The sequence below is a fragment of the Meleagris gallopavo genome, chromosome 3 (genome assembly GCF_000146605.3).
Source record: "Meleagris gallopavo isolate NT-WF06-2002-E0010 breed Aviagen turkey brand Nicholas breeding stock chromosome 3, Turkey_5.1, whole genome shotgun sequence".
NCBI lineage: Eukaryota > Metazoa > Chordata > Aves > Galliformes > Phasianidae > Meleagris > Meleagris gallopavo.
Window position 1 is genome coordinate 49,256,854 of NC_015013.2, and position 14,526 is coordinate 49,271,379.

A 14,526-nucleotide genomic window follows, 5' to 3' on the forward strand; every position below is an offset into this window, starting at 1 on the left:
TCATGGACCTACATTTTCAGAGGAAGAATTTCGTAACAAACAACCTACACAACATGCTGATTACTGAACAGTTAATTCTAATTAACTTGGCCATGGCAAGAGAATTTTGATAAAATCCTAGAATGCAAAAACAGCTTGGTTATCCCGGCCAAATTTCTATAAAATAAAAACTCACAGCAGAGTCTCCAGATGAGACATCAGAGTGATAGGGATCTAATTTAAAGAAACAAATGAGAAAATTAAAATCACAAATAATTTATTCTTCTGTTAGAACTGATGGAATACAGTTTTAAATAGCAACGAAGTACACAGTGGTGGAAAATTGGCACAGAACCTACAAGCATTTCATTCATAATAATGCTCCTCATGCCGTAACTGTTCAAACCTTGATGTGTATTTTTTAACAACCAACTTTAAGAAAATTGTTTTCTCTTAAAAAATGATGAAAAAAATGAAAACCTTGTTTTCTGTCTCTATTGTCAGAGATGTCAGGAACATTTTTATTTTTATTTTTTCCCCTCAACATGATCTCTAATTGAAAAAATAAGGTTTTATTCCTGGGCTAATCTTAAGTTTTGTCATTTCCATAAAAAGTCGCCAGGAATTCCTGAACACATATATTCCTGCACAAAACAATATTCATTTATTTATCTGATATACAGTTGCAGGACAGTCCCAAAACCAATTTTTTTGTGTACTATGCTACTGATCAAGGTGCTGCCTCTATCTTGCATGCAACACTATAAGCGTTAATGCAGTTCAAAACAAAATTTGGCATTGACCTCACCAACAGGTTTTTATTTTTCATGTTATAAAATACCCCTTGGTCTCATGTTAACCAATAAGAAAAATGGACACGCACAAAAAATGCCCCCTTTTCTAAAGATATTAACTCCCAGTTAGGAAAGTTTAGATAGGTTTTACAAAGTCTTCTAGGCTAATTTGATACATACAAATTATAAACTAAAGGTTAAAATACACTTACACAATACAGTCCTGTCCTCCATATTCTTTTTCAAATTCTTTGCATATTTAAGCCAGGTAAAATTAACACTTGTCATTTTTTTTGTTATTGCAATTATTAAGAGGGATTACAGCTTGCTTATGCAAAGCTGTGACAAAACACTTGATAAATACAAGCCAAATGTTTATCCTGTTACCCAAAAAATGTTGCAGAAAATTGTCAAACTATGTTAGAAATAGTTTTTACAAAAATGCTTCACTCAGAAAAATTGGAAAGCTTAAAAAATTAATCTTTGCACAAGACTATATTATACTGTCCTCAATTATGCTCCCATTTAGATAACTGGGATTCTCATTCTTTGTACATGAACCTATCAGTGATGTACGATGCTTTTCATCTTTTTTCACTGTTATCTTTATTGTACACCATTTTGAGACTTACAGAATCAAGCACTTATCATGACCCTACCCATTTTTAACAGTAGATTTCTTATCCTGTCCAGCGAGTAGTGTACTCTCTTGCATATTCACCACATGAAGAACATAATATACAAAATATTGCTGCTGTAAAAAGTGTGCATATCCCCTTCCCCCTACAAAAAAAATCTGTGGAAAAAATATTAAATTCCCATAACCTTCATAAACATACAAAGCTGTTTGCACCTTTCAGTCTGTAACAGTCTATTGGATACACAGTTCTCAACTCACTGCAAATTGCTATGTCACGTATTTTCTGTCCAATATTGCCATCTAGAGTAGAGATGTGAAATCAGCTTCTGAGAATCTACAGTCTTTTAACAGTTAACCCATGAAGACCGTATACTGTAAAACAGCCACAAGATTTTTTCCAAAAACTAGATGGAATGGGAGGTTTTCATCTCAGGAAGATGTCCACAGTGCTGAGAAGACAATATGGCTGCTAATAGATATTGCCTACCGGAATGTGAATACTTTTCACTGTTGGTAATTTCCATACTGACCCTATAAGAAAATTCAAAATACATAATTAGGCCACAAGGTATATTTGCCCGTATAAAAGCTCAAATCAGAAGATCTTCCAAGCAAACTATGACATTAAAAGTTGAACACAAATGACAACAAATGGCGAACTGAGTTGATGAGTACAGAGCTTCATCTCAGTTAAAATCATTTGTGTTTTAAGGCAACGTGGTATCCATTTAAAGCCAGCAATCAAATCTGATCAGAATAGTATGACTTTGAGTTTAATACACTGCTGTGAAATTCGCAGAACACTACAGAAAAAACGAAAGACAGAAATTACTGCCCACCTAGACTTCAAAACTTATTTTAAAAATATAAGGTCACCTAAATTCAAGTAATTCAAACAGCCTGCTTTCAGTGACACTTAAAAATACTCATCTATCAAAAATCACAGAAAAAGAGTGATACGTGTAGCTCAAAAACCAAGGAACAACCCGGTGAACGCAACTAGAAAACTTATCTTACAAGAATCAATTATTATGTACATCCAATTGCCAAAATTAGTCGATTCTCTCTATTTCTTTTGACAGAACATCACATAATGCAGAGAAGGCAGAAATGAAAGCTTCACTCCTACAAGCCTAACAGGATCCTTCACCATAGTGTTCAAGGTCTGCAGAAACAAATACTGCACTACTGAAGTGGATGTCCTCCATAAGTGCAGTCTCAACACTATTTCATGTTAAGTACCATCACAATATGGCAATACTTTCAATTTCATTTTTATGTTGCAATGTCAGTTTTCCCATTGTAATATACCAATCAGTCAGGAAGAAAAATTTCAGAACAGCTGCCAGAGGAGAATTTAAGCAGCAGAATTCCTCTGGGAACGGCTAGCACAGAACTGTAAAGAGGTCTTCTATAATTGAGTTTTCCTGTCAAGCTTAGACTGCACATACAGCATACCTACAGAGAGATCTATCTGTTATCTGTTATCTCTGTTTCTAAGAAAGTTGGAGGAAACTCAGCAAACTGAAACTCAGTTCCCTTGACCCTACGTGTGCCACAGCCAAAGCATATTCATGCAGCTAACACTTTACGTGAGGGAGTTACTGTTTTAGTGCATGAGTACTTAGTTTATCTTTTAAATAATTAGGAAAAGTAACTGCATCTCTCAACTACCACATTGAAAGAGTCTGCTTGTTTCTTCTTCCTTGTCTTTTTCAGTTTCTGTAGGGAGGGAGCCAGCTGTCCTCCACTAGAAACGCAAGTAATTGGGGTTTATCTCACTTCCAAAGGAAAGTTCTTAAGAATTCAATTCTTATTCTACTGACATATCAGGATCTTTTTAAACACTAAGATTTACACTGGCTCTTAAATATATTTAGCTAGGTCAATTCTACTTATGCCAAGGAAAATAATGCTGTATGTTTCAACGACATTTCTGAACTTTTTATATTGCAAAAGATTTATTTTTACAGTTGTGTATGTTCTATAGGAATAAAATCTATGTTTCAACAGTAAGACAACAGTTTTTTTTTTTTACAGGAGTCCTCCAGTACAACTCCAGCCTAGTGTTTTGATGGGGTATTCTTGTTAGTTTTAAACTTACCTTAGCAGAGATGGGAAAGAAGCCAGTAATTTTCATGTTACTTCTTTCTCATGTATTCCTTTTTACTCTTTAGAGGAAACCTGTGCAAAATGGGTTTCCCAGCTCCCCACACAGCTATACAAGTCAGACGGACTTTAGTTGTATGTGAGAGCTGCTTCTACAGCTGCGAGGATTACCAGATTTGTGTTTGTGGGAAAATCAATTAAACAATTCAGCACGAGATTAAGAGATTTAGAAACCTCAACTTTCAGATTTGTCATTTCATAGTCAGCTATGAAACAGATGAACTTAATTTTTAAGGTCTGCAAATATTGTCTGGAGGGCCTCACTTTGCCAAATTGCAAGCTCAAAAAAGAATAACTAAGCACACTTCTAGACAAACATTTCTGGATAACTCTACTGTTAATAAACTCTTGAAAACTGTACACACATGCCAGAGAGACCACACCCCTCAATTCATCAGTTAACATGTCACAAAGAAACCAAAATTATCCAGTAAACGTGTAAGAATCACAACTTTCTGACTGAGTGAAAGAATACCTGGTCATATCCGTAAGGCCTCTGCTGCGGTGGCTGTGGTGGCCCAGGTTGTGTGGGTCTGTATCCCCCATACTGCTGGCCTTGTCCTTGTGGATAATTGGGATACTGAGGTCCAGGTCCACCCTGCGAAGGGCCTGAACAATGTTAAAATGGAAAAAAGAAAGAAAAGGGAAAAAAATTAAGACTGCTTAAGGAATCAGGAAGAAAATGGTACAAGTAGTGGGTTTCACAACCGAGCAAGGCTAAGAAGTATCTCTACCATGAAATCAGGTCTGCTATCTAAAAGCATTATCAGGGACAATGCTTCACTAATCCCAGAAAGCACCTTAGCTGACAATGCTTGTTGTGCTCCAACCATAGAAAATTTACAACTTTTTTTTTTTCTAATTACCAATGGATGCAGCTCCATACATAAGGTCTCAGAACAGAAAAAAAAGCAAGATGTGACAAACCATGAACAAGAGCACTTTCCATGATTTAGGGAGGCTCACTCTTCTCTTACTCTATGCTGCTCCAGTTCACAACTTCATTATGTGAGGAACAGCCACATGAACAACTGCATTTAGTGTTTGGACTTTCTGAAGAGATCAGTAATGCTGTACTGCCAAAAAGTCAGTTCCCACATCACAGCAAGCAATCATGGATGTGAGGAAAGCAAGTTACATGCATAAAATGCGTGATGTCACAACCGGTAGATGCTACTGTCGGAAGAAAAAAGGCACTGCCTACATCCCCCTCCTCTCAACACCTTAACTTTACAGGAACAAGATAGAAAAGAACTTCAGCTCCAGCCTCTTTTGGCTGTAAAAGGAAGCAGCTCTTTTGTCAAGACAAACTTTCTGTCACTGTTCACATGGACTAAGCCAGTCAATCAATGGAAGCTGTATGTTACTACCATCAGGCACTGAAGACATCTTTCAAAGAAAATTAAAATCATCCCCTTCTACCTTGGGAGATGTGATGTCCTGTATATTTCAGAGATACTAGATACTTCAACACTGCCTGCTAAAAACTGGCAGACTCGAGAAGAGCTGTAACTCCAGAGAAGGATTTTAGAAAAAACAGGTGTGTTTTTTTTTTTTAATCAGAAAAAAAAGTTACGTTTTACCAATAAGATGACTCAGTACAAGAGAGGGCTGTTCAAGCTACAGGCACTGGACATTAAAAGCACATCAGTCTGTAACTCTTATGGTAATTTCGGATCTACGAGACAATCAGAAAGATGACCTAGCAAAGACAAGTTCCTTAGCGTATTACCATTCTCCTCAGGCCTCACATCTCCTTGAACTATACAGCTTCTGCTTTGAACAGTGGAAGAAAACCTTAAAGATTGATAATAATGACTGAGATGCTGATTTATTTTTGCAAATTAGAAAGCAATTAAATATTAAATCGAGCAAGGGTATTATATCCTAAAAAGTGCTGTGTTCATCTGACAAATGAAGCTTGGCTTTTATTTATTCATGGTAATACTTTATGGTTGAATTCTAAATACTCAGTAATAAATACTATAAAACGAAATGGAATCTGTTAATTTAGAGCTTCAATGTCTATTTTTACTTTTAAAAAAAAAGAAACTAAAAAAGCATGATTTTTGTCTTTACAAAAAAGTAGCTCCCACAGACTTTATTGTTTTGTTCTAGTATTTCTTAACTAAATTTTCAGAACATTAGATTTCTTAATCAGAATAGAGAGCTAGATAGACTTTCATTCTGATCTTCATTCTGTTTCTATATTAAGCTTAGCAGAACAAAAACATTATTTTAGAACTATTATTTTTTCCATAACATTCAAATGGAGGAAATTTTATAAATGTCAGTGGATCTTCCTTAAAATTGCCTCAACGTAACTGGATTTGGGGCAAACCTGGCATTTGTCTACACAGTAGTCACCTATGGACTTCCACACATTCCCACAATGCTGGAAGTCTTTAGCATACAAACCTACCAGAAAGCTAAAATTAAAATACATGTAATTAGATTTCAGAGATCTCTTTCTAGACACTGCATCCCTTAAGATAAATATGTACAGCTTTACAATACGCAACAATAAGCAAAAACAAGAGCAATATTTTTAGTACTATCTGCTGACTTACAGTTATCACAAACGGTGCACGAAAATTACGTACTACTACTTTAAGTTTCCTGTTTGGGAGTTCTCCTTGAATCCAAAGAATTCATCATTTAACTTGTGGCACATTTCTCATTCTTGCCATACATAACACGGTTTGCACTATCAGCACGAGCATTTGCAAGACAAATCCTTAGAAAACATTATAGGTAATGCTACTGCTCATTTCTTTACTTGTCAGAACAAGAATTTCAATAGAATGATTCATCTATATTGGATGAATTTTAAGAAGAGGTTTTGTTCGTTTGTTGTTTTTAAAGATTTTGTTCCAAATGCCAAGTCCAGAGATGAAGTGATGTAAGTGGCTCTTTGCCAACTTTGTGCCCTCTAGACAGAGCTCACCAAGAGGACAGAATAGAGTAGAGCTTTTCTAAATTACAGACACTTCTGAAAATAGTATCTAGACATTGCTCAGCTTTCTGTGCAACCACTTTGTCCCATCTTGCCAACAGATCTACTTCCAAACAGATGCTGCTCTCTACACTTTCTTGTTTTGTTCCATTGAAATTGAGAGCATACAGCTTTCTTGCACAAGCCCGGCCTTTCAATACAGTAAAACCAAGATGGAATAGCATATGAAGACCTCTCAGTGTTATCTCTGATTACTGCCTGCACCATCAGGTTCTTACCATAACCCTGCTGTTGTCCAGGGTAGCCTTGTTGGCCTGGATATTGCTGCTGTTGTGGTGGATAACCCTGCTGTTGGGGTGGTCCTTGATATGCATCTTGCTGCTGACCATACTGTGAGTTTCCTGTAAGACGATTGCGAGAAAGAAGAAACAACTGAAGGTGCTTACTTTATTAAATATTTTTCCTTTTAAGATGCACAGCCAACAACACAAGAACAAAATGAAAATGCAATATTGATTTCAAAAACTGAACAAAACAAAGAAAACTCAAACCAAACAGAAGGAATTCGGCCAAACAAACTGCAGTTAAAGCCAATTTTGCAAAGTTGAACTGCAGCATTTTCAGCATCTCTGCCAAAGGAGCATTGCATTTACTGGAACATCACAGTCATATGATCATGACTATACTAAATAAAATAAAAAAGACAAAATTAAGGACAGCTACAAGAGCACAGACTAGCTACACAAGATCAGCAAGCTGTTTCCTAACGGCACTATAATTATAGAAAATATATACACGCACAAAAAGGTTTAGAACTGAACCAACAAATTTATGTTTAAATAAAAATTTCCATTGAGATTAAAAAAAAAAAAATCTCTAGAAGTGTTTTAGTCATTTTACTGTTGTTAGAAATGGCAAATTATGGTTATATATTTTAGGTGTTTGCAAGAAATTATTCCGAATGCTTCGAGTTCCCTGCAATTCTCAAGACAGCCAGCAACTAGTATTCTACAAGAGCTTTGCATGGGTATAAGTTGTGTTGTGCAAGAATTTTTGTTCCCGTTGCGGGTGGGGGAGGAAAGGGAATGTATGTGCGTATGTGTGTGAAGGTATATAGATACCTCCTTCGTAGTAATGTTGTGAGGAATCCTCATAAGGCCTATCGTAGCCTTGTTCAGGATACGACGGTTGCTGATAACCGTAATCATTATGACCTACATCAATTCGACAAGAGACAGGAAGAAACGTTAATGGCCTCTGAGTGAAAACCCTAAGAATATTTCATTTCTCAGAAAAATGAAAAAAAATTTCAACTGGATATACATGAAAAATATTTTTCAGTTGTATTAGCCAAAGTTTTATTAAGATGATTTTCTTTCATATTGAATTAACATGTGACAGGAAAAAAAAGCTTAAAGCAGTAGTTTTAGTAACATCACAGCAAAGGATGATCTTAACCTTCTGCTAATTCTTTTTGGGGGAAAAAAAAGTACTTTATCTTTCACTCAAAAAAAAAAAAAGCATTTAGGCCTTTCACATGTAAATAACCTGAATTAAATTAGAATGAACAAAGAAAGCAATTATCATACTTTGTCTAACACCTGTTCTGCTGATCTCCAATTTGAAAGCATATGCTAAAAGCAGTGTGAAATAAAATAAATAAAGCTCAATGAAGTTATGAATTACAGTCTACATTAAACTTTGCTTTGAAGTGACAGAAAAATAACATTCTCAAGGTCGATTTTTCCCTACAAACATAATTCCTACAAGCCTTAGTGAATTTTTCCTCTTCCTCCAGTCCTGAGCAGAATCATTACAAATGTACTTTTCTATTCAGAGACAGTAGGTATCTCCGATTATGAAACCAATACATGCAGTAAGCATCCCACATGTTTGCTGCTTTAAGAGTAAGTATATCTTACAGATGAAAAAACATATTGCGTTGCTACTCTGGTCAAGAAATGAAGCTGAAATTTTGTTTAAATTCTGAATAAAATTAGATCAAGTAGCTAGTATAGGAGAAAACAGTATAAAAATAAGTGGTCTTTGTAATTAGTTCTGGAAGTGTACAGCATTTCATGGACGTAACCTAATAAAATACACAATCATTAACACAAGTCTTATAATACAATCTCTATTTCAATAGAAGTGTGATAAAGAGGTAGCGATAAAGAATGAATCTTTAGAAGGAATAATTCTCAGTGAATTCCTCTGTGCTGCCACAGATCTGTCAGTGGTAATGTCCAATTGCCTTCACTATAGTAAATATACAGTAATCATTTAAAGTTCACGTTCATAACATGCAAGTTCAAAAATGAAAGCTTCATAATTATGAATTATGCACACTGTAAAAGAACTTTACACATTTATCTCCAAAAATAACACATGTAAACTTATATAAGCATGGCTTGTTGTATCTTAAAATCAATTTAATAGAAATAAAAATCGGATAACTAACTTGTGCCCTTTTATTTGCAATGAGTAATGGCTTTCACAATTACACTGCTTAGCTTTGTGTACGTTTTTTTAAAAGACATTAACATCTACCACATTCCTTGAACTTCTTACAAAACTTCTTCCACACACAATTCTCACAGTAGTCATGACTCAACATTTTTGTTCTCCCAGTCTCTGTCAGTCTAAAAACAGGTCAACTGCAACTTTTCTAACTTACAACACAATGCAATAGTCTTTAGCATCTAAATTCCACAAGATAGGAGGACAGATTTATGAAATTCAAAGTTTTGGTCTTGCCTCGAAAGCCCTGGGGGGGGACTTCTAAGGAGGATTCACAACTACAAGATCCTCAGGGCAGGGACCGTTCCATTCCTTTGTGAAAATTACACTGAAGGTCCATACCAACAGCAACAAGAACACATTTGTGCGACACGAAAACCGAGCACTAAGTTAAAAAATAGAATATTTACAGAAAAAAAACCCACATTTCTTAAGCAAGTTCTTCCATTTCAGTAGAATCTTTATTAAAAGGATATCACCCCCTCTTTTATTTATAATGAAGTTATGACTTAATTAATCTCAATTATACTAGACATACTAAAGATCCCTCCTTTTAGATACACCAATTACAGATTTTTTACTTTGAAATACTGAACTGTTGTTATAGTTTCAAATGGGAGTATTACAAATTACATACTCTAAATTGTACTACTACTCATAGTAACTTAAACTATATAAACGATTCTGAATTTGGAAGCTTTTCTAAATATGAGGTACGATATTCCATTACTACTCTTGCCCCATTCCCTAATTTTGGGCATATCTGCATTAATATTGGGCAGGTATAGAAAATGGGAAAGTCAACATTTATGAGAGATTACCATCAGGGTAATATTGCTGGTTCATGCCTTCTGGAGGACCTTGTCCACCATGACTGTATTGGTCCCCATAATAGTCTTCCTGGCCTGAGTACTGCTGTGGTGGGCCTGAAAAACCACAACCAGTCAATACGTAAATAAGTTGTTTTCTCTACTATAAAGCCTGCTATTTTCTGATTTTACTATGAGAAATATTTCTCAAATGTACTCCCCACCCATATTGTTGCATTTCAGACAACATATGTTATCTTTTTGACTTAAAAAAAAAAAACAATTTCTATATAATTTTACACACACAAGCATACAGTTGTTTGGCTGCATCAGATCGAGCACATATATATCAAACTTCAGTTCTGAGATCATTTTAGGAACACGTGTAACAGCACCAAGCATTAAAAAATAAAGATACTCTTTTTTCTAAAAGGACTGGGGAAAAGAAAAAAAAAAAAAAAAAGGAAAAAAAGAAAAAAGCAAGGCTGCAGAACACTGTTCCTTTTTTGTAACCGAGCAAATTCAGAACCAAGCAGGTACTTCACTCTTTTTCTATACCTATGGTTTTAATATTGAAACAGAATCTGTATCAGAATGAGATGCATACTTTTAGATACTTTCTGTCAGAAAGAACACAAAAGAAACACTTGTATTCAAATTTAATTGTGATATCAGTAACCTGTTGCTACAATAAACAAAAAAAGAGTCTGCAAAGTCTGTAACTGGAACACCCAATGATTTCACTGAGATTTGATAAGCAAGAAAGTGATTTAAAAATAATTTTAAAGATGGATATTTAAAATCGACGTAAGAACACTGAAGTGAAGACCTACCTTGCTGTGGCGGTCTGTATGGAGGAATCTGTCTCTGACCCATCATGTGATTGCCTTGGTTAACTTGGCCCATCATTCCCATAGGTGGTTGCTGTCCCTGGTAATGTTGGCTACCAGCTTGTGGCATGTTGTATTGTTGGGAAGGAGGCTGCTGGTGCATCATTGGACCTATAAAAGAAAAGTAACAAATATCTCTTCTGTAACTCCACCTTAAAAAGCAGATCAAAAGTCTCTACTTTCAGTTCTTTCATGCAGATTGGTTGTTTCTGCACCTATGCAAATGTACACAGTGAATTCAGTAACCAAGTTATGAAAGAGAACTCACACTACGTAGGATTGCTTTCTAGACGTCTTTTTTGAACTACAGACACAGTTTTACTCATAGCACAAATAACTGAAATGTTCTTCATTTTTCTATGTTTGTTTAAAAAAGAATCTGCAAAGAAAATGTAGATTAATACCTGATGGTGAAACCTTGACAAGTTGTGGAAACGTTGTTTAACATTATGAACTCCTTGGGGCATAGTTTTAATACAAGTTTTGTTGTTGTTATAGTCCATTAACAAACCACCTAGCTGTTATCACAAAATCAACAATTTTATTTAGCCTGTAAGGACAAAATACTTGCATAACTGAGTTAGACAATATGCAAAAAGACCCACAGGAACATATGCTCTGACACCACACAATAGTCCCACATAACCTAGTATAAAAATCTTTCAGTACCAAGCTTCTGAAAATTTCTATGAGCCACAGAAAAAGAACAAGAGATCACGTACTGCCTGTGTTTTATCAACCAAGAAAACCTGGTTAAGACTGAACCTGTAATCATGCTAACCAGTAATGAAAACAGACAGTTAAAGAGTGACCCACTGACACAATACAGCAATGAAAATGATGACTGAGCCATTTCATGTGAATGTAGGTTACACTGATCAAACTTTTAATAAAGAATAGCCTCTTCACTTCCTCGGAAGAGTATTAAAATATGAGAAGAGTTGTGACACAGAGCTAAAATTTTCAAACAATTTATTTTTATAATGTGGCAACTGAAAAAAATAATGCACACTGCACACTGTAATTACACAAGAGAAAGTAATTACTCTCACTGAAAAAAAAAATCAAAACAAATCAAAATATCAGACAGAACAACCACACCTTGTCTCTATTTCAAGAGAAAAAAGCTGCCACCTACTTGTACTGTATGCTAGTTTCTGCCACTGCATTTCTTTTTTATTATTTCTTTTATGAACACGGTGCTAGAGTACTAGTAAGTCCTATGTAAGACCTAAGTGCTACAGAACTAGCTAGGTACAGTCGGTACCAACAATGGGTTTACAGATGGAATGGAATACAAAGTCACTTAGGTCCCCTCTGTGTGGGGTTACTAGAGAAAGTTAAGCCAAATTAATGGTATGAATTCAAAGTGTGTTAGTTAAAGCCATTAAACCCCTGTGTGGAATCTCTCAGTGAGAAGTGAAGTGGCCTTAGTTCCGTTAAGCTTAATTTTCCTCTGAAGATAAATACTGGCCACTCTTAAAATGATCTCGTTCTGCTTCTACTCTTCAGGGCGACAGTTTCCATGTTCCGATATTAAAGTTTAAAAAAAAGGTTTATATTTTGATACTATAATTATTTTTCACTTAAAAATATGTTAGATTTTGATTTTCTGAACAAGGAGGTAATTTAGATCATTCCATTTCATTGCTTTTCTGCTTAGAGGTACAGAGAAAGATGAGGCAGCCTTTAAAAAAATAAAAGCTTCTTGCCATAATATTCCTAGATCTCAAGAAAGCTTGTTAATTAACAATATTAATATTAGTCACAATACAATGTGATAAAATGTGTTGGGTCCCCATGGTGCAATGTAGAGGTTTTCTGTTTGCTTTTTAAATTAGAACTTCATTAACGCTTTGTAGAGCCACAGTGAGAATTCAGTGCCCTGTATCAGACTGTGTGTTGTGTTAATAACTGAGTGCCTGGCTTCCTTCCAGTTTGGTTCACAACTCCCTCTCACTACGAAGATAACTAGGAGAACAACCACGGTCTCCATCATCTCACACACCAGAAACATTTTATGCAGAAGTTTTGAGGGGCGGGGGAACTTTGAATTTGCTTTTTCTTTTGGAAAGGCCTAAAATGAAGCTATGTTTATTCATCATACAATGCTTATATGGCACAATTGTAACTAAGAGAACCCCTTCACAAAGCTTAAGTCAAAAGCCTAAGATCATCAGTTCTTGATCTAAACATGTCTATAAATTTCAGAGAGACAAAATATCTTATTTGCACAGAGCCCAAAGAGAGCGCAAGAAAATACTGCATAGAGCTTCCACTGTGAATATGCAGGAACAGGGGTTAACTATGGGCTTTCCAAGAAACTAACTAGGCAGTAAAAACTCAAAAAACTACAAATGTTTCTGTACATTAAGGAGATAGCCTTCCCATGCTAACAGACTGGAAACTTTCTTGGGGAAAAAAAGCCTGAATAAAAAGATACAAGAAAATAATAATCTTGTAGGGTCTGTGAAGAATGTGACCAATTTGAAAAATGCCAAATGTAGATCTATATCATGCTCACAGAGTGAGTGAATGTATAAAGGAAGTCAGACAAAAGGTGGAAACTGAATTATTCCCTCTAAAATTTAATTTAAAAATTTAATCAAAGAATAGTTTACATTATCACGCTGGTTTAGTGGTTGGCAACCCTGAATGCAGCAAGGGGGTTCAAACTAGACGATCACTGTGGTCCTTTTCAATTCAGGCCATTCTATGAATTCTGTGATTCTAAGATGCTTCTCAACTCAAATAGTCTTCTGCACCTACCAATAAAAAACCTGTTCCTGTTCCAGATACTGTTTCATAAGAAGGACTGATACACAAGAAAGAAAAGGTATAACCGTTTAAGTAAAAATAGGTTGGTTCCAGATCTTTTTAAAAATCAAGCTAATCTTGGGGCAATTTCCTGACAAGAAACTACCTGAGGAATCCAACAACCTAGCTGTTGGACACACAAAGCAAATAGAGAGAAAAAGCAAACTAGAAGCGGGCCCTAGATAAACCTAATACATTTGGGAAATGCACTGAGGATGAATGAGCTACTCAAAAGTTTAGCAGTTTAAAATGTCTACTTAGCCTTGTCTTCTGCTGAAAAACAAACAACTGATGGCAAATGCTACAAGGGGGCAAGAATAACTGCTAGCATAGTTGAAACTTCTGGAGGAGAAGCAGAAAAATGAGAATCTACACTCCAATGACTCTGCTGTTCCAATCCAACAGCTAAAGGAAGGTTGGTTATAACAAAAAAGTAAAACAAACTGTTGTTTCTCTAGTCTTCAAAACTAAACACTTTTTGTTGCTAAAAAAAGTCTCTTCTTATGGCATCAATAAAGCTACTGGATACTCTCATCTAGAGTATTAGCAAAAACACCATGCCAGGAGCTAAATCTCACCTTGGAGTCCGCTGTTGGACAAACAAAACATAAACCTAGCAATACAGTAGCCCTCAGCAAAATTCTGTTTGTTTGTTGTCATTGTTTTCCTTTAGGACTAAAAAAAAATTACAGTAAACACTTGCTTTAAAACATATATGTTGATAATTCTTGCAAAGCTAAGTGAGGAAATCTAGCAAAGGGTAAATTTAACTTTCATTTTTCTCAAGATTATTGACACAGTCTAGTTTCTCTATGCCATAGGATAGTTTTTGCTACTCCTAATATCAGGCTGCAATTAAAGGAAGTGGAAACTTCTTCACACTTGCTTTCTCCACGAAGTTTTTCTTAAACTGAACCATTATTTAAGGTGTCATTTAAGGAAAATAAAAAAGACA

At 35.4% G+C, this 14,526-nt stretch overlaps 1 protein-coding gene across 4 annotated transcripts in view; it reads right to left on the minus strand.

Moving 5' to 3' along the window:
* Nucleotides 1-239: 239 nt before the first annotated feature.
* SS18 (SS18 subunit of BAF chromatin remodeling complex) overlaps nt 240-14,526 on the minus strand; it is a 38,895-nt gene continuing 24,608 nt past the window's right edge. For 2 of the 4 annotated variants that reach the window (XM_003205002.3, XM_019613986.2), the window contains 6 exons: nt 10,698-10,865; nt 9,877-9,981; nt 7,660-7,752; nt 6,817-6,939; nt 4,058-4,191; nt 240-1,944 (listed from right to left, as the gene is read on the minus strand). In XM_003205002.3, coding sequence (XP_003205050.1) covers nt 1,918-1,944; nt 4,058-4,191; nt 6,817-6,939; nt 7,660-7,752; nt 9,877-9,981; nt 10,698-10,865 — 650 coding nt within the window. In that variant the 3' untranslated portion in view covers nt 240-1,917. The remainder of the gene's footprint in view (nt 1,945-4,057; nt 4,192-6,816; nt 6,940-7,659; nt 7,753-9,876; nt 9,982-10,697; nt 10,866-14,526) is intronic. The other 2 variants (XM_010708846.2, XM_010708847.2) reach the window with 2 other exon arrangements.